We start from the raw sequence: 25,136 nt of genomic DNA, 5'->3' as shown, positions 1-25,136 counted from the left end.
TGATGCACGTAAGTGTCTTCTTTCCCACCACAATACCACTCAACTCCTTGGTTTTAGGCGTATAATGCATCAAACTTTACCCTAGCAAGAATGAAAAACTTAAAGGCTTTCATTATAAAAACACTTCTCTTCCTATTCAATTTACAGTGGCATTCATGTGTATCTTTTATTGCATTCAGGTGTAACTGGATTTCATATACATATCTCACAAAGTTGAAATTGAATTTTAAATCTTAAAACTGCACTTAAAAATCAATGATGTTTGTCATTGCATATGGTTATTGTGCTTTTTTCAAAGATCATGTGAAATCTACATTTTAAGGTGAGGTTTAATGTGAGTCATATTTCATAAGGCTTGCAAAAGAATAAAGTACCCTTTGAAAAGTATGTGATCATACCATGGTATAATAAAATTGTAAGTCTATTTGATAAGTTCACTGTTAGTTTGATGTCACTTCAATTTGCAGCTTTTACTTAACCCTTTCAGTGCGGGAACCGAATTTTGAAGGCCTTTGCAAACAGTTTGGATCCAGATGAGACGCCACAGAACGTGGTGTCTCATCAGGATCCAAACTGTTTGCTATTCTGATAATATTTCTTTGAAAAAAATAGAAGAAAATGCTAATTTTAGAAATTCAGCAGACGACATTTTAGCAGACGACAAATTTCCCAGCACGCAAAGGGTTAATCAGCAAAACACATTTAATCCATTACTGTATTTGTTCTTACAGACACACATGCATTTTGACGAGTATGCACAGCATTTAGAGACTAAGTTTTGACTTACAGATTACCAATATAAATTAGCGAAAACACATTTTGGTTGCCACTGCCTAAATTACAATGCTTTTGAAGCAATAAGTCATTATTATGTCAACAGGGATGTGCCAGCTCGTTTTTGGTATGTTTAATTAAAAATCACAGAAACAAAGTTAAAACAATATTTTGAAAAATCTGAATGTTGTGTTTGCATCAAAACAGCATTTATCGTCATGCTTAATATTTTAAAAACAAAATTAAACACTGCATATCAATGATATTGTAATCTGTTATTTAGCAATGTCAAATACATCAGGCTTTTAAGAACTTTAATTTTCAAAATATTAAATGCAACTTAAATAACAAACAGATTTTGGAGCATTTTTTATGTCCTGGGTGTGCAAAGACATGACACACAATTCTATTTCGCAAAGACATGACACTCAATTTGATGTCGCAAAGACATGACTCTCAATTGGATGTCACAAAGACATGACACTCAATTGAATGTTGCAAAGACATGACACTCAATTGGATGTCACAAAGACATGACACAACCTTATGTCGCAAAGACATGACACTCAATTGGATGTTGCAACACCATGACACTCAACTGGATGTTGCAAAGACATTACACACAATTGGATGTTGCAAAGACATTGCATTCAAACAGATGTTGCAAAGACATGACAAATAATACGATGTTGCAACAACATGACACTCAACTGGATGTCTCAAAGACATGACACTCAATTGGATGTCGCAACAACATGACACTCAACTGGATGTTGCAAAGACATGAAACTCAATTGGATGTCACAAAGACATGACACTCAAACTGATGCCCCAAAGACATGACACTCAACTGCATGTTGCAAAGACATTACACACAATTAGATGTTGCAAAAACATGACACTCAATTGGATGTCCCAAAGACATTACACACAATTCAAGTTCGCAAAGACATTGCACTCAAAGGATGTCGTTAAGACATGACACACAATTTGATGTTACAAAGACATGAAACTCAATCGGATATTGCAAAGGCATTATACACAATTGGATGTGGCAAAGACACTACACTAAATTGGATGTTGCAAAGATATTTCACTCAATTTGATGTTGCAAAGACATGACACACAATTGGATTTCGCAAAGAAATTACACACAATTGGATGTCACAAAGACATGACATTCAATCAAATGTTGCAACGACATGACACTCAATTGGATGTCACAAAGACATGACACTCAGATGGATGTCGCAAAGACATTACATTCAGACGGATGTCGCAAAGACATTACATTCAAACAGATGTCACAAAGACATGACACTCAATTGGATGTCGCAGAGACATGACTCTCAATTGGATGTCGCAACACCCTGACACTCAACTGGATGTCGCAATTCCATATGATCACGATTTCCACGAATTCCATTTAATCTTGACGATAAATGTGTTAAAGAATCTCAGAAACATTAACCTACGTCATTTACCAAAAATGTAAAGTGTATAATGAATCGTGTGATGGTGTTTTTCCAATTGAATATGCTTAAATCAAGTGACACTATGTGCACGCATGATTTATTGTTATAATCAACCAATCAACAAGTGAATTTAAAATTAGAATGAAAGCATCAATGAATGCTAAATGTACAAACTCTTTTCTGAAAATCGTGCGATAGTAAAACGTATTTTTTGGGAATAGTAAGATATTCAACACACGTAAACGATTAAACAATAAGAGATATTTTTTATTAATCATGAACGTTTGGAATACTGCATATAATAAACGATAGCACAGATGCAGTTTAATACACATTAAAAACAATACAATAGGCGAGAAATGCAAAACATCGCAACAGCAACAAGAACATCTAGCCTCATTTAATTTATTCACTGTGGCTGTTGAAAAAGTCAGTCAACTTTCTCTGTTCACAAGAGTCTCGGGGTGCTGCTCATGTCATGGCAATGATGTCCCGCATATGACAAGTCTTTGCTGCTGTTCCAATTTAGGTGGTCTGCAGCCATCGGAGACCTTGCTCGAGGCCTTTAATGACTGACGAACAGGCAGATACGGCTCCATTTCTTGATCCTTGTCTTCGTCAACTCTCTCCTCCTCCTCCTTAACCTGACTTGTCACATTTGCCATGATCTCGTCATCAGTCAAATTGGCTGTGGTTGGAAGTGCTTCGTCACCGCCCAAGTGTCGAGGACATTATGTTCGAGAACACGTTATTGTCCGCCATGTGTTTCTCCTCCTGGCTTACGTCAGCCGCACTGAAGTCCTTGAACTCCTCATCACTGTCGTCGGCGTCATCTGAGGTGATGATTACCTCTCCTAAGGCCCTCCTTCAGCGGCCATGTATGCTCTGTCTGGACACCTCTTCTCAGGCGCTGGCGAACATAAAGATGGCCTCCTTGATCGTCAGCCTCTTAAGAAATTCTTGGAGACTGAGGTCGCCCCTGGCAGTTATTGACTTGATGAGATGGCGACGGTACATGCGTTTTGAATTCACGATGATTCCCATATCCATCGGCTGTATCTTGGACATCGTGTTCTTCGTCAAGAAGGATATGAATATCTTCTTATCCTTTGATGACGTCATCCACGTGTAAGTGCTGTTTGCTTACACCACTGGTAGCGTCTCCATGTTTAGATGGTGAAAACACTTGGGCTTAGCAAACTGAGCGAACTTGCCGATGACCAACGGCGGGAATTTGTGTGAGCCTGTACTGTTGGTGCGCAGATAATATGGTCAGACGATTCCTTGCCTGCTTGAATCCCAGCGTTTTCTGATCATTCGTTTGCTTCGCTAGTGTTCGGTCTGGCAGCATCTTAAAGTATAGACCGGTCTCGTCTGCGTTGTAAATCTGCTCCAGAGTGTACTGGCCTTCTTTAGAATTGGCGGGTACTCAGCTGCTGCCCTTTCCTCTGCGGATCGCTGCTCCCCTCGGATGCCGACTTCATGGATGTCTTGTCGGCTTTAAAAGTTCCATAGCCAACCGTTGCTGGCGCCCTCGAACCCTCAGGCTCCATCACCGTGGATCATCTCGTGGAAGGCCTTGGCTTGGCCTTGGACGATTGGCCCCAATAGCGTGTTGCCTTCACTCTGCTCCTGATTGAACCTGGGTCAATCATTGCCTTGTCCAGCTGGGGATCCTAAGGGGTACGCTGGCGTTTCTGCTTAGAGCCTTCACAGTCAATGTCCGCTAGACTGGACCTTAGTTTTGCCTTGTCCTTTAACCATCCTCCCAGCGTTGATTCTGCGATGTTGAGGTCTCTTTAGACTGAGAACTGCCCTTCTCCCCGACGTAACTGGTCAACAACATTCAACTTCTCCGCAATACTGTAAGCCTTTCGTTTTCTTGATTCCATGTTGTATTAAAATGGACTTTTTGAATCAAGCATGCAATCTGTGAATGCCGCCATCTTTGAATTTTCTGAAAATGCAGGAAGTTATATAACATTGATTTGGTTGAGAAATGGAAGGTTGGAGAAAAAAAGGGAGCCAAGACCAACGGGTGTTATATTTGGATTCATAACTGTTTAATAACCGAGAGTGTTATATTTGAGTTACAGTGTACTATGATGATGCAAAGCTGTCATTTTAATTAATCAAAGCGCGGAAGGCACTGAAGTTGTTCGCTGTTGTCGTCGTCGATTAGCTTGTGTGCATTGCACAGGCTAATCAGTGTGCACATGCTAATCTTATTTGACATGCATTAAGCCCCGATTTCCCTGAAAGCAGCCAATATGTACAGATTTCAATGATAAACTCTAGACTGGCCAATGTCGTCTTACAAGCTGGTATTTACACTCACTGCAGAAGTAGAGCAGAAGCATTTGTTGTCTGCAGTGCAGACAGGCAGCGGTAATCGTTCCTAGCATAGTGAGTTGTGGTTCTTACTGTAGCTAAGGCTTCTAAGCACATACTGATTTGCAAAATATGCTCTGTAAATTTAGTCGGACGCTAACGCGACCAACTAAAAACAGATATTTTTACATTGGACTAACACAAGGTGGACAGGGGTTTTAATTCCTCGTAGAGTCCACCAGGAAAGTGGCTTCTACAGAGCTTCATCATGCCACTGACTGGTGAATTATAAATGTTAATAAGTCAAGGTTTTTAATAAATAAACATTTCAGCTTGTGTAATCTAGATGTTTATATAGTGAAGATGAACCTGGTATGGTCAAATATTCCCTAGTTGTGATGGTCTTGATAACATTTCCATTAGCTGCGAATTCTCAGGGATTTAATTGACTTTGGACTTACATGTAATGATTATTTATGAGTGGTAGGATTTGGAATGTTGTTAGTTCATGAATTTATTATTTGAAAGAAACTATGCATGCCTATTTGATATTTTAATGAAATTCAAGCACCTTAATATGTTTTAACTGATGTCACAGAGTTGTAATATGTTGTGTTTGAACTTAAATTGCTTGTTGTTGTAATAATAACTTCCTCGTATTATTTTAAGAACATCTGCGCATGTGACCTGTCATTACAAGCTTGATGAACAATAGCTGGAAATGCAAATTATTGTTGTCCAGTATTTATGACCTGACTGCTTTTTCACTTTTTGAAAAACTATATCATTCTTTTGTCTAAACAAGACAGAATACTGTGAATAAATTGATGTAAAATTATATTTATGACATTTTATACAAGCAAATAAAGCAATTTTTTTTGGCAGTTCATTTATTAGAGAAAATGGTAATTTTTACTTTTATTTGTTGGTTATCTTGAGTGAATATAAAATTTCAGCATGGTTGCCTTCCTTATATGCTTAAACAAATGTGTCTGATCTTTCAGTGCTGGAACTGAATTTTGAAGGCCTTTGCAAACAGTTTGGATCCAGATGAGACGCCACAGAACATGGCGTCTCTTCAGGATCCAAACTGTTTGCTTTTCTGATAGTATTCTTTGAAAAAAATCAAAGAAAATGCTAACTTTAGAAATTCAGCAGACGTCATTTAAGCAGACAACAAATTTCCCAGCATGCAAAGGGTTAATGCAGCAAAATATTTGATACGATGAATGACATTACAGTTATATTGTAAGGGTTACAGCATCCCTGATCATCTGATAACACAGTCAAACTTGGATGTAAAAGAAGGGCGGTAGAGCCACCTTATGCTAGATTTGGACTGTTGTGCCATCTGTCACAAATGCCATGATGGGACAATTTTAATGTTTTCAGGATTTCATCAGTAATATTCATAAAGTAAGGAACGACTGAACAAGTATTATGTAAATACAGAGGTATCAGCAATCAAATTCATGTATTCTTGGGAGTGCCACGAGTTTGGCTTTTTTCTGGTCTATAATCTTTTACCTTATAACCAAAAGTCATTTATTAAATACATTAAGTCGAATTTCTTTTGAGGCAATATGAGCTGCAATATGTGTCCTGTCATGTGGAACTACGGTGTTATTCAAAAATTATGAAGCCAGACTGTAGCTCCAGACAAGCCTGCTCAGTCATACAGTCTGGTCAGGAGCTACTCTGTCCACGAATAGGACCTCAAAACCTCGCGTTTATAGCTGTCAAGGTAACTCCTGTCCAGACTGCGTCAATGTTAATATTGGTCTGGAGCCACACTGGATGAATACTGCGTAAGACCCATGTTTACAAGACGCAGATCATAGGCATTATGATGATTTAGGTTTATGTATTGTAGTCAAGTTTTGTATCAATTTGAAAATATTCTAGGATTAACACAATTGATGAATTAATGAACTCATGATCAGATACGATCCAATAGGATCACTAAAATTTGTTCCAATGTATCAATAATGTCAGAATTAATGACAAGGGAATCTTTTATGAAAAGTTAAAAAATATGCTTCATGTAACTTTGTGAACTCTGAGAAAAGACATGTCCTTGAGCACTTGAATAATTATTATGCCCCCCTTCGAAGAAGACGGGGTATATTGCTTTGCACATGTCAGTCGGTCGGTCTGTCGGTCGGTCGGTCGAGACTGTCGGTCGGTCCGTCCACCAGGTGGTTTCCGGATGATAACTCAAGAACGCTTGGGTCTAGGATCATGAAACTTCATAGGTTCATTGATCATGACTCGCAAATGACCCCTATTGATTTTGAGGTCACTAGGTCAAAGGTCAAGGTATCGGTGACCCGAAATAGTAAAATGGTTTTTGGATGATAACTTAAGAACGCATACGCGACCAACCGGGCGAACTCTGAACAATATAACTGAAGCAACTGGTCTGTAATCCTAAATCTATAATTATCAGTCCAATGAAACCTCATCATTTGAGTAAAATAAAGTGGATCAGTAAAAATATTATCAGAATATGAGATTTTTTTGTATATTTTGTATATTAAATATTGTGTTAATGTTTAATTTTGTTGATTAATATAAATATAAGCAGGACAGGGGAGGTAATACACTATTATATCTTTCTTATATACAGGGGAAACAAATGCAATGAGTTTAAATTTCATGTTTAATAAATAGAGGATATTTGTTCATGTCAGTGTGAGACCATTTGTTATTTTTTTCATTGTTCCTTGACATATTGCTTTTATATTTTGCATACTTGTTTACCAACATCACCCCAACCTATATTTCCCCCCCCCCAACCTCACCCCCCCAATTTTTTTTTAAAACATCATCTTATAAATTACCACACCCCACATTATACCCCCCTCTCACCCCCCACCCCCCTACCCCCCCCCCGCCCCCAATTTTTTTTTAAACATCTAATAAACTACGACACCCCACATTATGCCCCCCTCTCACTCCCCTACCCCCCCCACCCCCCCCTAAAAAAAAAGTATTTATTTTAAACATCTAATAAATTACCCCCACCCCACATAATACCCCCCTCTCACTCCCCCCACCCCACTCCCCCCCCCCCCCCCCCCAAAAAAAAAAATAAAAAATAAAACACACAATTTTTTTATTTTTTTTAAACATCTTATAAATTACCACACCCCACATTATACCCCCCTCTCACCCCCCCCCCCCTACCCCCCACCCCCCCCCCCATTTTTTTTAAACATCTAATAAATTACCACACCCCACATTATACCCCCTCTTACCCCCACCCCCCCTACCCGCCCACCCCCACCCTCATTTTTTTTTTTTTGTAAACATCTAATAAATTACCACACCCCACATTATACCCCCCTCTCACCCCCCCCCTCCCTACCCCCCCCCCCCTCTACCCCCCACCTCCAAAAAAAAAATTGTTTGTCTTTTTTATTTTTGAAAGATCATCTAATAAATTATTGAATATGAACAATTTCCCCATGATGGCTTACGTTATACTGTCAAGCACTCGAATAGTCAAGCGCGCTGTCCTCTGACAGCTCTTGTTAGGTCACAAGGTCAAAGGTCAAGGTCACAGTGACTTAGTAGTTAGAAATAGTAAAATGGTTTCCGGATGATAACTCAAGAATGCTTACACCTAGGATCATGAAACTTCATAGGTACATTGATCATGACTGGCGGATGACCCCTATTGATTTTCAGGTCACTAGGTCAAAGGTCAAGGTCACAGTGACTTGAAAGAGTACAATGGTTTCCGGATGATATCTTACATTAGATCAAAGGTCAAGGTCACAGTGACAAAAAACGTATTCACACAATGGCTGCCACTACAACTGACAGCCCATATGGGGGGCATGCATGTTTTAGAAAACAGCCCTTGTTTATAGTTGTGTCTAGTAGTTATATGCATGTTCTCAAGACTTGTGGTTGACATTCCTGAATACATAACAGTCATAAATTATCAATATCAATCCCCGTTTCTAAGGCCTATGAGGTTTGCATGCATGCATGCTTTGTATGCATGTTTATGATATGTGATTTTTTTATTGATTTTGGTGGGGGACTTTATAATGCCTTTATGATTTTGAAACCCTAAGTAAAAAAAACACACAGGTATTTGAAGAAACATTTATGACAGTCTGAATAATTTATAATTGACTTTGCAATAACAAAGCATTTTTTAAATGCTACGAACATTTCATTTGGACTCTTGACGATTCATGTATCAGAAGCCAATGGGTTAGTATTTTACAAACAGTATTGTATTATGTGAAAGTAAACATGAGTGTGTTAAGTGTTTTAAATTTTATAGTTAATGCATTTTAAACAAAAAATTACTTAGTGCATATATTTTCTGCCATGAATGTTAACAGGTTTTGTCAATTTTTTTTATTTAAAAAAAGAAAATACCCTTTTTCTATTTTTTTTATTTTGATTGTTTTGGTCAACTTCCCAAAGTTTGTAATTTAATGTCAAATTTTATTTCACCTGACTGTCTCGTTTGCTTAGAACATATTGTATAAAAAATTGTTGTCTGACATACCCTTAAGATGTGTTTTCAACTCCCTTTTTAGCTCACCTGTCACGAAGTGACATGGTGAGCTTATGTGACCGTGTGATGTCCGGCCTCAATATGTGCGTGTGTGCGTGCGTGTGTGCGTCCGTCAACAATTTGCTTGTGTAGACAGTAGAGGTCACAGTTTTCATCCGATCTTTATGAAATTTGGTCAGAATGTTTATCTTGATAAGATCTGGGTTGGGATTGTATTTGGGTCATCTGAGGTCAAAAACTAGGTCACTAGGTCAAAAACTAGGTCAAATAATAGAAAAAAATTGTGTAGACAAAAGAGGTAGCAGTTTTCATCCAATGTTTATGAAATTTGGTCAGAATGTTTATCTTGATGGAATCTGGTTTGGGATTGTATTTGGGTCATCTGGGGTCAAAAACTAGGTCACTAGGTAAAAAACTAGGTCAAATAATAGAAAAACCTTGTATAGACAATAGAGGTCGCAGTTTTCATCCAATCTTTATGAACTTTGGTCAGAATCTTTATCTTGATGAAATCTGGGTTGGGATTGTATTTGGGTCATCTGTGGTCAAAAACTAGGTCACTAGGTCAAAAACTAGGTCAAATAATAGAACAACCTTGTGTAGACAATAGAGGTCGCAGTTTTCATCCAATCTTTATGAAATAAAGTCAGATTGTTTATCTTGATGAAATCTGGGTTGGGATTGTATTTGGGTCATCTTAGGTCAAAAACTAGGTCACTAGGTCAAATAATAGAAAAACCGTCAACAATTTGTTTGTGTAGACAGTAGAGGTCATAGTTTTCATCCAATCTTTATGAAATTTGGTCAAAATGTTTATCTTGTTAAAAACTGGATTGGGATTGTATATGGGTCATCTGGGGTCAAAAACTAGGTCACTAGGTCAAAAACTAGGTCAAATAATAGAAAACCTTGTATAGAAAATAGGGGCCGCAGTTTTCATCCAATTTTTATGAAATTTGGTCAGAATGTTTATCTTGATGAAATCTGGGTTGGGATTGTATTTGGGTCATCTTGGGTCAAAAACTAGGTCACTAGTTCAAATAATATAAAAACCTTGTGTAGACAATAGAGGTCACAGTTTTCATCCAATCTTCATGAAATTTGGTCGGAATGTTGTCTTGAAGAAATCTGGGTTGGGATTGTATTTGGGTCATCTGGGAACAAAAACTAGGGCATACGGTCAAATAATAGAAAAACCTTGTGTAGGCAATAGAGGTCACAGTTTTCATCCAATCTTTATAAAATTTGATCAGAATGTTTATCTTATTGAAATCTGGGTAGCGATTGTATTTGGGTCACCTGGGGTCAAAAACTAGGTCAATAGGTCAAATAAAACAAAAACCTTGCGTAGACAATAGAGGTCACAGTTTTCATCCAATCTTTATGAAATTTGGTCAGAATGTTTATCTTGATGAAATCTGGGTTGGGATTGTATTTGGTTAGTCAGGTGAGCGATTCAGGGCCATCATGGCCCTCTTGTTTTAAAATTAATATGTTCATCTAAGAAAACAAAAGCGACCACAAAACATCACATTTCTGTTGTTATCTTGTAGTCTTCTTGTAAATTGCGTGTTTTAATACAATCTATCATATGCTAGTAAGTGTACATAACAATCCTCCTGCCTTATAGCGTTTGAAAATTCATTCTACATTCCACTAATTTGAAATTTCCAGGCAGAAACTGTAGCTCTATAGTATTTTCATGCAGTTAGTGTCAGTGTAATCAAATTATTAATTTTTTTTTTGCATTTTGCTTTCGGAATAAGCTGAAACATTTTCTGTGGGTTAACTGTGATAGTAATAAAGGTATATTATTGATTGTTAATCCCCTACCGGTTTCACCGGAGGGGAATTATGGTTTTGTCTTCGTCCGTCCGTCCGTCACACTTTTCTGGATCCTGCGATAACTTTAAAAGAATATTTTTTCATTAAACTTGGAACATGGATAGATGGCAATATGGACATTATGCATGTCATTTCATTTTGTTCCTACTTCAAAAATTGTGGTTGCTATGGCAACAAATAGACTAGAAATAGTGCTGAAAATGGTGTTTTTTTCTGGATCCTGTGATAACTTAAAAGTTCTGAATATTTTTTCATGAAACTTGCAACATTGATAGATGGCAATATGGACATTATGCACGTCATTTCATTTTGTTCTCACATCAAAAATTGTGGTTGCTATGGCAACAAATAGACTAGAAATAGTGCTGAAAATGGTGTTTTTTTCTGGATCCTGCGATAACTTTAAAAGTTCAGAATTTTTTTTCATGAAACTTGCGACATATATAGATGGCAATATGGACATTATGTACATCATTTCATTTTGTTCCTACGTCAAAAATTGTGGTTGCTATAACAACAAATAGACTAGAAATAGTGCTGAAAATGGTGTTTTTTTCTGGATCCTGCGATAACTTTAAAAGTTCTTAATATTTTTTCATGAAACTTGGAACATGGATAGATGGCAATATGGACATTATGCACGTCATTTTATTTTGTTCCTACATCAAAAATTATGGTTGCTATGGCAACAAATAGACTAGAAATAGTGCTGGAAATGGTGTTTTTTCTGGATCCTGCAATAACTTTAAAAGTTCTTGATATTTTTTCATGAAACTTGCAACAAGGATAGATGGCAATATGGACATTATGCACGTCATTTCAATTTGTTCCTATGTCAAAAATTGTGGTTGCTATGGAAACAAAAAAAATAAATTCTGAAAATGGTGAAATTTCTGACAATGGTGGAGCCGGTAGGGGACTTTTATTGCTTGGCAATAGTCTTGTTCAAAATCCTTTATAGATATGCTTATTGTATGAATACATTTGCATGTTATTTATAATGTTTGTTACTTCAAAATGCCATTTGTCATGCAGCTTAGCCATTTTATGATATTTTATTTATGACATCAAATTAACATTGGTCGGCTATTACACATGCAATGCTGGCAATTAAAGTTACAATATGACTTTAAAAAGAGAGTGATTGCCTACTGCTTTTCTTTTAATACATTTAATACTTTTTATGTAGTATTGTTGTCAACAGTAATCCAACACAGTTAAAAGCAGTGGCTTAACCCTGTTTTATAAATAATGAAACATTGCTGGTCTTTTCCCAGTGGAAAACATCCCAACTATTTGGTGTTCAGTTACTGTTCCTTTGTATTTGTTGAGGACAAGTAATGTTGATCACTGTTTTCATTGTTATACATTGACATAGTTGCAAGTTGGAGATAGTTATAAAATGGCAACATTAAGGGGGCATATAAAGTGCTCGCCGTAAATGGTAGTTTGATTGGCCTTGAAAATAAAAAACATGGGTATACACAAGACACAAAATAATCAGCTAGTTGGACAAGTCAAGTACAAAAATTCAAGGTTTGTTATTTTCTAATAAACTAGCAGAAAATATAGTTATTTGCTTGATATAAAGTAACAAAGCTTTATTTTGTCATTAAAACAATAAAGCCCAAGTTATCAGATATACTGTACACTGTGCTGTCAACAAAGGAGTACATTTGCTCAAAGTTCAATTCACAACATGATAATTTTCTTATATATTATTTGACAATATCATTCTCTCTTGCTATTTATTGGAATCAGAAAGATATTTTGTACATTTTTAACACGTGACATTCATTCAAAAGTTGTATTCAATTTTGTTTCTTTATAAATGAATATGTTTGTTATGTACAATAATTGGGCGTTAAACTTGTAATGCTCCTATAAGGCCCCATCACGAAGACCGCGCTGCGTCCTGAAAATGTCGTAGGACGTAGCAAGGACGGGGTAAAATATGTAAAAAATGCATTTATCAAGTTTCTGCTACGCTCATACCACGTTTGCATTAAGTTCTTACTGCATCCAACATGTTCCCACTATGTTTATGTTGCGTGTGTATTCAGGCGGGTACCACGTCCAACACCTTTTTGCTATGCTTTAACTACGCTCGTACTAGGTTGCTACTACGACCGCCCAGATAGCACTGGGATCTTACCACGCGCTCATCACATTCTCATGGCGTTCTATGTCTGCATATAAATACTGCAATTGGGCTCGATCTGATCATTTGATCTGCGACTTTCTTTGAGCAAAAGTAAAGTATTTTATTTAAAAAATATATGCCGAGAAGGAAGGGGGCTGCAAAGCAGCTACGAAATTAAAACCGAGAACTCCATCCCCAGCGAGTAATGGGTTCGAGGTTGTTCCTGAACCAGAACCTATCTGTAACAGTGGGCCCACTGAAACAACAGAAAGCAGAGCGGAATCAGATGTGTCTAGCGTTGTCAGTACCCGACCAAAGAAGGCAAAACTTGTGTCCGTTCTGATCATCATTGGGTATTGGGTCTGGATCTGGGCATCCGATTGTTCCATTTTCCAAACTCTCCTTCAATTCGGACTCGTTGTATATCTGAGCGTCAGACATGGGCCGGCCGTATCCACGAATATCTTTCCACACAAACTTATAATCGACGTACACCAAAGCCAGAAGAACAATCGAAAAGAAGCCTTTTAAATTGTGAAACAATGATCCAGTGTTGTTTGGGCATCTAATAGCCTTATTCCACTCTGTGTGAAATAGTGCGCCATTCGACTTTTGATGTTGGGCATGATATGACTTCATCCTTATATTCCTTAACGATTAGGAATCAGGAATAAACAAAGATATTGTGTTCCTAGCAACTCTAAAGGTGTACTGCAAGGACGGGTACTTGTCACCAGATGCCAAGTGTCGTAACGTAATCGCAAGTTTCAGACCTGGATCCAGCGCTTTCCTGTAGGGGGTGTCTGGCTTCTGACATCTTGGACCAACTCAGTTGAGAAGCTCATCAAACATTTCAGGAGGCATTCTAAGAAAATTGAAGAATGACTGCTGATCTTCCATTCTTAAATCTGCCATAAGTCGGTCATATTGGCCGCTTTGCAGCCTTCTTTCTGCTGACAGCCAAGGCCGCACCCAGCAAGACCTGAACTGTCTTCTTTTTCTTCTCCGCCTTCTCCTTCTCACAAGCAATAGTGCGACCTGTCCATCCAGAAGAGCTTAACGTCCAGCCAATACAGCAACATGCTGGAGAAGTTCTTGGTTGTCAATTCTATATCGAAATGGAAGTTAAAGGGAAATGAATCCAGTTTTTATACTCGACCACCAGAACGTGGCATCATCATGTCGTGGCTAGAGGCACCGGTAGAGCATACCTAATAAGGTCTTTTGAAACGTAGTAGGGACCTATCATTGTCGCAACACTAGCATGGAAGGTTCGTAGTGAGAACCCGATGGACGTAGCAAGAACGTAGTGATAATCTAGAGACAATGTGATGCGAATGTCACACACTCGTCCACGTCTGCACTAGGCGTGTATTGCGTCAATGAGGTTCTTACTAGGTTTAAGCTACGTCATTACTATGACTTTACCAAGTTCTTACCACGTCCTGATTTGACCATGTCCTCGCCACATAAATTTTGAACATGTTAAAAGTTCACCCACGTCCTTCACGTCCATGAAGACCGTACCACGCGCAAAGCCATGTCTTTTGCGTCCTCTCTTTGTTGTACATGATCGCACTACGTCCTGGCATATTTTTGAAGACGTAGTGGGAACGTAGTGTTACAGGGTAAATAGCAATTGAAATCTTGTTGTGATCTAGTAAAGAGTATTATGAGAGAATTATCAGTCATTTGACATATTTGGTTTATTTTAAATATACAGAAAGACCATAAAAGTACACTCTTCTAGTGTATGCTATGCTACTAAATATATATGTATGTTGCAAATCACTGAAAAGTTACATGTGGAATAAAGTAATAAGATGCAGGTTTCTTGCTGCTTTACTATTGGAGGAAATTACCCTCCAGATGTTAATAAATTTTATTGGCCATCAACTTTATTTGGCATCTATCTCGAAAGAAAACATAATACATATTCTGCAAAAGCTGCCGGACCTTGGACATCTCTGGTAAAACTTCCTGAGATCCAGTATCAAGTCCGAACTGGCGGTCCTTGTGTCCATCTAAAAAAAGATATGTAAAACTTTGTTGGAAATAGATACTTAACTGCAAATATATTAAAAAATTTGACTGGTATATGTTTATTGTACTTAAATAATGATTTTTCGATAAAATAAAACGGTTAGTTACCAACCAGTCGAGTGAAATTGCTTTCTGTGTTGGTGACGCAACAAACCCTTAGTGCTATTTTTAGAACCAGTCAAAACCTGGGTGGAGTGTGGTAGTGTGTCAAAACCTGCGTGGAGTGTGGTAGTGTTGTCGTTGGTCAATCAGAACCAGTCAAATCCTGTATGGAGTGTGGTAGTGTTGTCATTGGTTGTGTAGCTCGCCACTTGATTGGTTTCTCAGTTGTCAACGTCATTCTTTTTTCGATAAAATAAAATGGTTCATTTCCAACCATCGAACGAAATTGCTTTCTGTGATGGTGATGTAATAAACCCTAAGCGCTATTTTCAGAACCAGTCAAATCCTGTACGGACTGTTGTAGTGTAGCTCGCCACTTTATTGGTTTTTCAATTGTACCCTTCATCCTCACTTCCATTATGACAATGTCTATGTCCCCAAAAAATTCGATGTAGTGTGCCGGCTCAAGCACCCAGGCCAATTCTACATGCAGTCATTAATGCTTAGTTTGAACATTTTTAAAATGTTGAGGCGGATTGATGGCTAACTGCTAATGTACACATTAAAATAAAAATATTGCAAGAATTTTGAAAATCCCTTGGGATACAGCCCTGAATAAGCATTTGAGTTGAAAAATGCATATCTTGACATTATGTGCCATATGGACCAGACAATGTATAGGGTTTGGGGGAGGATTCTGGTTTAGAGGGGATCTGGTTAACAGGGTTTCCACTGCATGATATTGTTATGCATGCAGTATATTTGTATATCATTGCTTACATAGCAGAACTATAAAGACTGCCATGAAAAAGGTTTACTTTTATTTTTTATTAATGATATAATGGGTGTTTCATTATAAACATGGGATATATTTCAGTTTGATGCGGGTGGCAAGGCAATATCCAGTGGGCAGCTGCGCGTGGGAGATCATGTGTTGGCTGTGAATGACGTACGGTGCCACACCCAGACCGAGGCTAGACAGCTCATAGAAAGCGCCTTCAACACCTTGACCCTCAGAGTGTGGAGGTAGATAATGTTGTGATATATTTCAACAAATCTGCATGTCAAGTTACAGTGGCTTGAAAACACTTAATTTTGATGTCTATACATAGTTTTATGTAACAGCAGTGTTACTTTAAATGTGTAAGTTTTGGTAAATTGCTTTAGATTAATCTATTAAAGTGTATTCCCTTAAAAGGCTTTACACCTTTATTAAAATTCGTAAGACTTGCGCACAACCAATATTTACTAATGTAAATTGAAGTTCTAGCCTTATATGTATGTATTCATAAGTGTCAGGTTAACGAACCTGTTTAATTGAATTGCATACTAAATTCATGCAAGGTTTGTGCAGAGATGTGATCTTTACTCCATGTAGGAGGTAGCCTCTACTCTGTGATTGCTGAGGTATTTCCTACCACAATATGCAAGTAGGTATTGCTTTTGGGGTGGCAATTGCACAGTTGCCGTGTGTGGCCGATTTCAATTTTATGCAAAGAAGGGAAGAGAACTCATGACAGAGCCAGTTAGATTGGTTGTCAGCTGACTGGTCATTAAGTATTTTGTTACGACCTTGACATTATACCTATTTTGACATTCTGAAGTATCCAAGTCTTAAGTTACAATCTTTAAATTTAATGCTGTCTTTAAAAGGGGGATCTGAACATCATGCATGGTGTGAAAATGTGCGAAAAGAATGAAGTCAAATTAAAAAGGAATGATTTTGCATAAAAAATTGCACAAAATAATTTATTGTTCATGATCACAAAGCTATGTTGAGACTATTGTTGAAATGGATGTATACAAGCTCTTAATTGCAGTCACAATTGTTGAGTGTATGCGCATACTTGTGTGCGTGCAACTGGACTTAGTTAGCACCAACTGTAACTGTCATTGGAATTTTTGAAATAACTTACCACAAATGTTCACCATCGTGTTTTTTGTGTGTGTGTAACACTCTTCTCCTTGTTTCAAATGTCAAGGTCACACTTAGAGGTCAATGGTCAAATAAGAGCAGTATACAACTTGTTAAAACAGCAACTTCATCATTCAAAATGCGACTTTAAAATAACCTATTGCTAATGATCACCATTTGCAAATTATTTGTCATTTTGAAGTTGTAAGAATATATTAAGATGATTCTTTGTTTATTTCAGTGACTGTTTAACATAATATATGTCCAAACGTGGGTTGTCATTTTTTTTCTCAAACACTATGTCTTTTATTTAATTTGTTTAAATTTCTTAATTTCTTGATATTTATGTGTTAAAGTTTTATAATCAATGATATAAATGTTGGTACACTTGTTTTGTTTTTAAATATACTTGTTTACAAGGGAAGTCACAGTCAAGTGAACTGCATTTCCAAGTTACCTCAAAGTAAGCTCCCTTGCTTTACTAATAACACCAAGCTGTCCTGTGATTTACTTACCTGGTGTATGATATTGCAAAGAATGTTACTCCCGTTGGAGTATTTTCATATTCATTAATTTTTATGTGTCCAAACTTATTTCGTTGACTGATTTTTTCATATGAATTAAATCGTCTTTTGATTCTTAATATTAATTAAATCATTTTGTTTCAAATAGTGAAAAAACATTATTTATTTTGAAAAAGTAAAAAGTAGACTTGAAGATGTGTCTGAAAGATTGTTATTTGTTAGAGTTGTTAATTTTTAACTCACCCTTTTCTGGTCAGTCACAGTCCATCTTCCATTATTGTCGCTCACATTTACTTCTCTGAAAGTGCTGTGAGGATTTTAAGCCAAACTTGGCCTTAATGTTTTTCATATGGTTCTTCAAAAAACATGGCCTATTAAGGAGGCTGCAAAGTTTTCTTAATAACTTTCTTGTTTGAAACCACGGGCTGTATTGCCCTTTTATATAAAGGTCTTTTAAATATATGTCCTAATGGGGCTAAGCTGTTTTTATGCACCCGGTAGGGTGGCATATAGCAGTTAAACTGTCCGTCAGACAATATGTCAGTATGTCGGTATGTGTGTATGTCAGTTCGTCCGTCCAGAAAAAACTTTAACGTTGGCCATAACTTTTGCATTATTGAAGATAGAAACTTGATATTTGGCATGCATGTGCATCCCCCAGAGCTGCACATTTTGAGTGGTGACAGGTGAAGGTTAAGGTCATCCCTCAAGGTCAAATGTCTAATATATGGCGTCTGTCCGTCCGTCCGAAAACTTTAACATTGGCCATAGCCTTTTCAATATTCAAGACAGCAACTTGATATTTGGCATGAATGTGTATCTCATGAAGCTGCACATTTTGAGTGGTGGAAGTTCAAGGTCCAGGTCATCCTTCAAGGTCAAAGGTAACAAAAATATATAAATTTCAAAGTGGAGTTCTCATGAAGCTGCACATTATGAGTGGTGGAAGTTCAAGGTCAAGGTCATTCTTCAAGGTCAAAGGTCAAAAAAAATAAAAAATAATAAAAAAATTCAAAGCGGTGTTCTCATGAAGCTTCACATTGTGAGTTGTGGAAGTTCAAGGTCAAGGTCATCCTTCAAGGTCAAAGGTCAAAAAACAATAATAAAAAATTTCAAAGCGGCGTTCTCATGGAGCTGCACATTTTGAGTGGTGGAAGTTCAAGGTCAAGGTCATCCTTCAAGGTCAAAGGTCAACATTTTTTGTTTATTTCAAAGCGGGGGCAAAAGGGGGCATTGTGTTTCTGATGAACACATCTCTTGTTCATATCTATTATGTAAAGTGCTTATGGTGCTGTCTGTGTTTAGTCCTTTCCACATCAGGAGCAAAGTAGAAATGGCTTATGCAACCGGTTAAAACCCAGAACAGTGTGCAAGTAACTCACAGACTGTTTAGGTTTTATGTTGTTTGCTGCTCATCAGTATCTTAAGGTTGGAAATAAAGCCCTTTAAACTTGAATCTAGAATCGAAGATTTTTAATTTAATTAGATTTTTTAAGGGACAAGCTGGCTGCTCTTGAGCTATGCTGGTTGCATATGGCTTAAGACCCATTTTTGCATGTCATGGCTGAAGTTACTATTGTGCCCTAAACTGAGGTGAGCAACACAGGGTATTTTTGTTTTAAACATTTTTAGCACTCTTTTGATATGAAGTTAGCTTATCTACCTATAACAAGTGTTTTGTATTATCAGTTGTTGTGTTTTAAATGTGTTGTTATGTATATTATTATTTGTATAATGGATATGATAAAACATTGTCATATTTATTGTTGCATCTTATGCAAATTTTGATTGATTTTCATCATATTTAATTCTCATGTTCTTCAGAAATTCCATACAAGCAACAAGGTGTGCACAGTGTACAGAACAGATCAAAGTAAAACACTGTGCACCATTAGGCATGTCCTAATGTACACTGCAATGGCAAAACTTAACAACATCTGACTGTAATTAAATGTTTGTGTTCAATGTTACATTTTGATAGAAATAATTTAAAGACTAGCTTTTAGCATGTCTTATATTTTGCCTTTTTATGACAGAAATGTTAATGTATAAAATTATGATATTTTGTTATATAATTATGTTAATAGATAAATCACTTTATTTATGAGGTCTTTAAAATATTATCAAAGGCTGTTTTCTTTAGTGTATTATTAATACTGTGATGATAGAAATGAAGAGGTTTATAATGATAAATACTCTATGTAAACTTAATAAATATAAAATTTATATCCAAAAAAGTTATTTTTATGTGGTCTAATGTTGCATTATAATATAGTGAAGTCTTAAGATTGGTCTAAATTTAGTGAAGTATGAATAATTCTTAAATATGTTATAGAACTTCTTTCTTAAATCTAGCCATTGAAAGTGTTGAAAAAGATTTACAATGGGAAAACTACTATTTATATTGTGCTGTTGAATTTGTCAGTCAATGAGGCAAATCACAATTTAATTCTAATTGCAGATGATTGTGGTAATCAGTTCTGATTTTTTTGTTAATTTTAACCACATAATTGTGCATAATTATGTGACAGATTATTGAAGCACCTGTGAAGATTCAATGCATGAATCCTTGCGTTAAACACCAGGTTTGTCGGTAAGCCTTTTTAGGTACCTGGTATGAAAACTTAACATTTACAATTCTAACTGTTTTCAAGAAAGCATGCATATTTGGATTGATTGCTGGAGAAATGTGCCTCTTGTTAATATTTTGGGCTTCAACAAAATACACTTGACAATATGACTTGTGTATTGCTTATATTGACCATACCTCATTAATCTTCTCAAGCAATTCAACTAAGGACACTTTCATCTTGACCTGTTTGTCACCTAGAACTTATGTCACCTTCATCTTTTTGGCATATCAATATTCTACACTTTGTATGGATTAATCAATGTAACCAACAGAGGCCATTTGTGGTTTTCAAATGCATCATTTTGGTTTTAGTAAATAGTTGTATAATAATCTTAATGTAAATAGCCATATTTCAATAAATCCTGAATATTAATAACCAGGGTTTTTCTAACATTCATGGTAATACCTCCTTTGTATGCACCAAAATATATTTTATTTCAAAAATGCCTTTAAACAATTATAGAACTGGATTTACTTAATCTACCGAAATTGTTTGAAATATATCGGCTACATCTCCTAGCATGTCAAACTTCTCACAGCATGTCGGGTTTCCGGGGGTGTTCCTTAGATAGAACAAAACTTCAATGTATTTGAGATCGCTTGAAAACTAAGGCATATGAATTGTTGAAATTCTAAAAGAGGTAAATACATTAGTTTTAACCACAGGTGGTTAGCGTGTGGCTATGATATTAATTAGTGAAAACATCATTTTGAATGAAAAATAATTATATAACGAAATATTAAATTTTATGGAAAAAAAAATTACTATCAAATATATATATATAACAAGGTATGCAACTCAAAATCACTCAAAACGGGGTGCATCGCTTTGAACAGCCATATCTTCATCAATTGTGCAGCGATTTTCACGATCATGGTCTTATTCAACGCAGAAATGAATTTCCTTTCTGGAAATGTATATGTCTTGCACTATTTTTACAAATGCTGGGTCAGATTTTTAGAAATAACACGATACACAACTCGCGTGACCCAGTTGACAATGATCATGCAGTCTTTTAGACTGACATCTTCACGGAGTAAAGGGCATCTTCCCTACAAAGTTCATGTACCTCGATACCATAATTCAATAAAACGTATGAAAAAACATTATTACCGTTCTTGTCGTTACATTATGCATCAAGACTAACTGTCCAGCGCTGTTTGAAACCTTTGTTTACATACATTTCAACTAACTGACATTTTAAACACACAAGTGATTTCATTGGTCCAATGCGGAGGTGTGTCTTTACAACAGGAGATTTCATTCATAAAGACTGCATGATCATTGTCAACTGGGTCATGCGAGTTGTGTATCGTGTTATTTCTTAAAAGTTGACCCAGCATTTGTAAAAATATTGCAAGACATATACATTTCCAGAAAGGAAATTCATTTCTTCGTTGAATAAGACCATTGGTTCGTGAAAATCGCTGCACAATTGATGAAGATAGGCTGTTCAAAGCGATGCACCCCGTTTTTGGGTGATTTTGAGTTGCATACCTTGTAATATATATATTTGATATTGAATTATTTTTTTTCAGAAAAGTTAATTTTTCGTTAAAATATGATTATTTATCATTCAAAATGATGTTTTCACTAATTAATATCATAGCAACACGCTAACCACCTGTGGTTTTAACCTAACAACAAATATTTTATGGTGTCAATCTTCTTCAGTTACCCTGCATGTTGAAACTAACATCCGGATGTGATCATGTGATATTGATGGCAATGAAAATTTGGTCATCAAAATTTTAGGGAGGAACTTCTGTATGTAATATCAAAATGTTGAGAAATCACAGACATTTGCCACTTTCTCAACATATCTAATCAAATACAATCTGTTGAGCAAACCAATCTTGATAATGAATTAATATGTTCATGGTATTAATTTGTTAATGTTTTTCCTATTTCTATTGTTGACTGCCAATGAATGATGTATGATTTTTTTATGACTTAGGGATTTGGTTTGAGCTGATGAATGATATAATTATAGCAACAATTAAATTCCTGAAGCAGTATTACATTAGTCTAATTCTGTCTGTATTTCTAATTATGTCCCAACACTATAGTGGGGGACATATTGTTTTTGCCCTGTCTGTTGGTTTGTTTGTGTGTTTGTTTGCTCCAACTTTAACATTTTGCCATAACTTTGCAATATTGAAGATAGCAACTTCATATTTGGCATGCATGTGTATCTCATGGAGCTGCACATTTTGAGTGGTGAAAGGTCAAGGTCATCCTTCAAGGTCAAGGGTCAAATATATAGCTTCAAAGCGGCGCAAAAGGGGACATAGTGTTTCTGACAAACACATTTCTTGTTTATATTTGGATCATAGCCTGCTGGATACTCACCACAATTGTAAGGTTGAATTCTTAGTACCAAATGTATTAGAGTTTTTATAATGGTAATAACAAAACATTTATTTCTGTCAATGCATTTTCATACTTTCACCTTAAACATGAAATGATCATGCAAAGGCAGGACTGTTATGGATTTTTATAGTTGATTGTTCTACTAAATTTGTTCTGCTTGAAAATGAGGTGATTTTTATTTTTTCAGAAGATTTAAAAGGCGCAATGCAGCATTTCCCTCAAACCTTCATTGGAACTGTTTCAAATAATTTATGTCCTCAAACACACAATTTCTGTGTCTTATCTTTACAATATTTTGAGACCACTTTTATGACATTTGATTGAGTACAAAATCGAGTCTCAAACCTGGTAAATTTATTGCAGTGTTCAGCTTGTCACAATTTGGTGAGAAGTGTTTATTTGTTTTTGAGTGCAGTCCCTTGCATGTAAAAATAGAGTATCTGTTGTATAAGTTGATTAGTTAATACATGTTTGTGGAACTTAGGATATAACTGAACTGCTTTGACTCAAATAAAACGATGATAATTTGAAAGCTTAAGACTTATATTATAGCAACTCATGAACTTGGTTGAAATATAGTTCAGTATTTTCTTCTTACACAGAGGAAGGTATTTATAAACTTGTTAAAATTTTAATTAAGAACAAATTGATGTCTGTAATCCAGTGTCCACCATCAGAATTTTCTCTTCAACCAATGACCTCTCTTATACCATATGGTGGATTTTCACCAAAAGTGGAAGAAATGTTTTTTATGTTTTCTTTTACCAAATTTCTACAATGCAGAGAAATATCTTTAGAAACTATGGTTGCATCGGGGAAACAAATGCTTAAAAAGTAGATGATCATATTTGGAGAAATGTTAATTGGCAGATCTTCTACCAGATTTCTTAAAATAATATAATGATTTCTTTAAAAACATTTCTTCCCGAGATATCCCTCTCAAAACTGCTTACTAGATTTTTTGCATGGATTGTTAATTGGATGAGGTTTTGTAAGTATTGTTATGCCCCCCTTCGAAGAAGAGGGGGTATATTGCTTTGCTGGATGACAGTTGGTCTGTCTGTTGGTCTGTCGGTAGACCAGTTTGTTTCCGATCAATTACTAATCAACTTGGTCAGAGGTCAAGGCCACTGTCACGATAAGTGTGAAAATAATTCAGATCAATAAGTCATAAATAAATTGACCGATTGGCTTGATACTTCCCATGTGCATTGGCCTTGGACAGTAGATGACCTCTATTGAAATTGGGGTCACTAGTTTAAAGCCTTGTTTGGTGGGCATATGTCTCGGACTGCGGAACTCTTGTTTTGATTGTCATTAAACAATTGGCAACCAGGAGGGGGTTGTTTTCCTTATCTTGCTTTATAGAGTGATAAAGTCAACATAACTCCAGAGAATATTTCCTTGGATGACCCTCTGTTTTGTGGAAGTGACTTTGATTTTGTATACTGCAATAAACTTGTCTGTAAGTTTGTATTGCGATGTTTTGACTTGCTGCATTCAGGTGTTTCTAGTGCTATAACACTGGCAGTTTTTGTTAATTCAAGTGAGAGACCACGGTCCCCAAGACCCTCTTGTTTTTTTATGTATAAACTATTGTTTTTGCGCTGTTTGTTTGTTTGTGGGCTTGTTTGCATCAAACTTTAACATTGGCCAAACAAGATCAAAGTCATTCTTCAAGGTCAAAGGTCAAATATTTGGGGGGGGGGGGGGCATAGTGTTTCACAAACTTACCTTGTTTTCAAAATGTTTATATTTAAGTGTAATGATCTATTCTCTTTCATAGTTGCATTTAAACAAATATTCATTATGGCAGTTGTATATTAATTTTCAATGCGGTGTAACCCATGAGACACTTTAACTTTAGCCAGCACTGTGAAAAACTAAACTAAAGGTAAGTGTATGAAAAGAATTAAAAATAAAAAGAGGTTTTAGCATAATGTGAATTGCTTAAATAATGATTAAAGCTTTTGTTGTTCAACTTTTCCTTGTGACCATAAATCTGAGGTTTTTGATATGCAAATGAAAAGCTATTGAATCAGTCTGCATATATATTTACAACTACCCAAAGTCAAGTGTGTCAAACATGGGGACTCGTAAAACTGAAATAAATTTATTAATGCTGTCAGGTCATTGCTCTTCTGATTTTTCCCAATTGTATCAATCTCATACAATAAAAGGTTGGAAAATCTCCTGCTTCATTAGATACAAATATTTCTTGTTTTTTTCTAGCACCTCAGTATGGAAAAAAGTTAAGCTTAATTTCAATATAGGATGATGGAATGTATTTGCTAACCTTTATAATTCTTTGTTTTTTATCCTGGTGTGACTTATCATGGAAAGGATTATAAAAGAAATGACTTGGGTTGTGCAATTGAAAAAGACACTGTAGTTCTTTGTTCTTGATCTCTAACCTTGTGAATTATCACTGAAAA

General features: G+C 36.2%; 1 protein-coding gene across 1 annotated transcript in view; it reads left to right on the top strand.

The window, feature by feature from the left end:
* Window positions 1–25,136, top strand: part of LOC127857655 (protein Shroom3-like) — a 173,691-nt gene that overhangs the window by 6,936 nt on the left and 141,619 nt on the right. The window contains exon 2 of the mRNA XM_052394234.1: window positions 16,134–16,282. Coding sequence (XP_052250194.1) covers window positions 16,134–16,282 — 149 coding nt within the window. The remainder of the gene's footprint in view (window positions 1–16,133; window positions 16,283–25,136) is intronic.

Source organism: Dreissena polymorpha, chromosome 14, assembly GCF_020536995.1.
Source record: "Dreissena polymorpha isolate Duluth1 chromosome 14, UMN_Dpol_1.0, whole genome shotgun sequence".
Classification (NCBI taxonomy): domain Eukaryota; kingdom Metazoa; phylum Mollusca; class Bivalvia; order Myida; family Dreissenidae; genus Dreissena; species Dreissena polymorpha.
The sequence above is the reverse complement of the archived record's forward strand: the minus strand, read 5'-3'. Positions and strand labels throughout refer to the sequence as shown.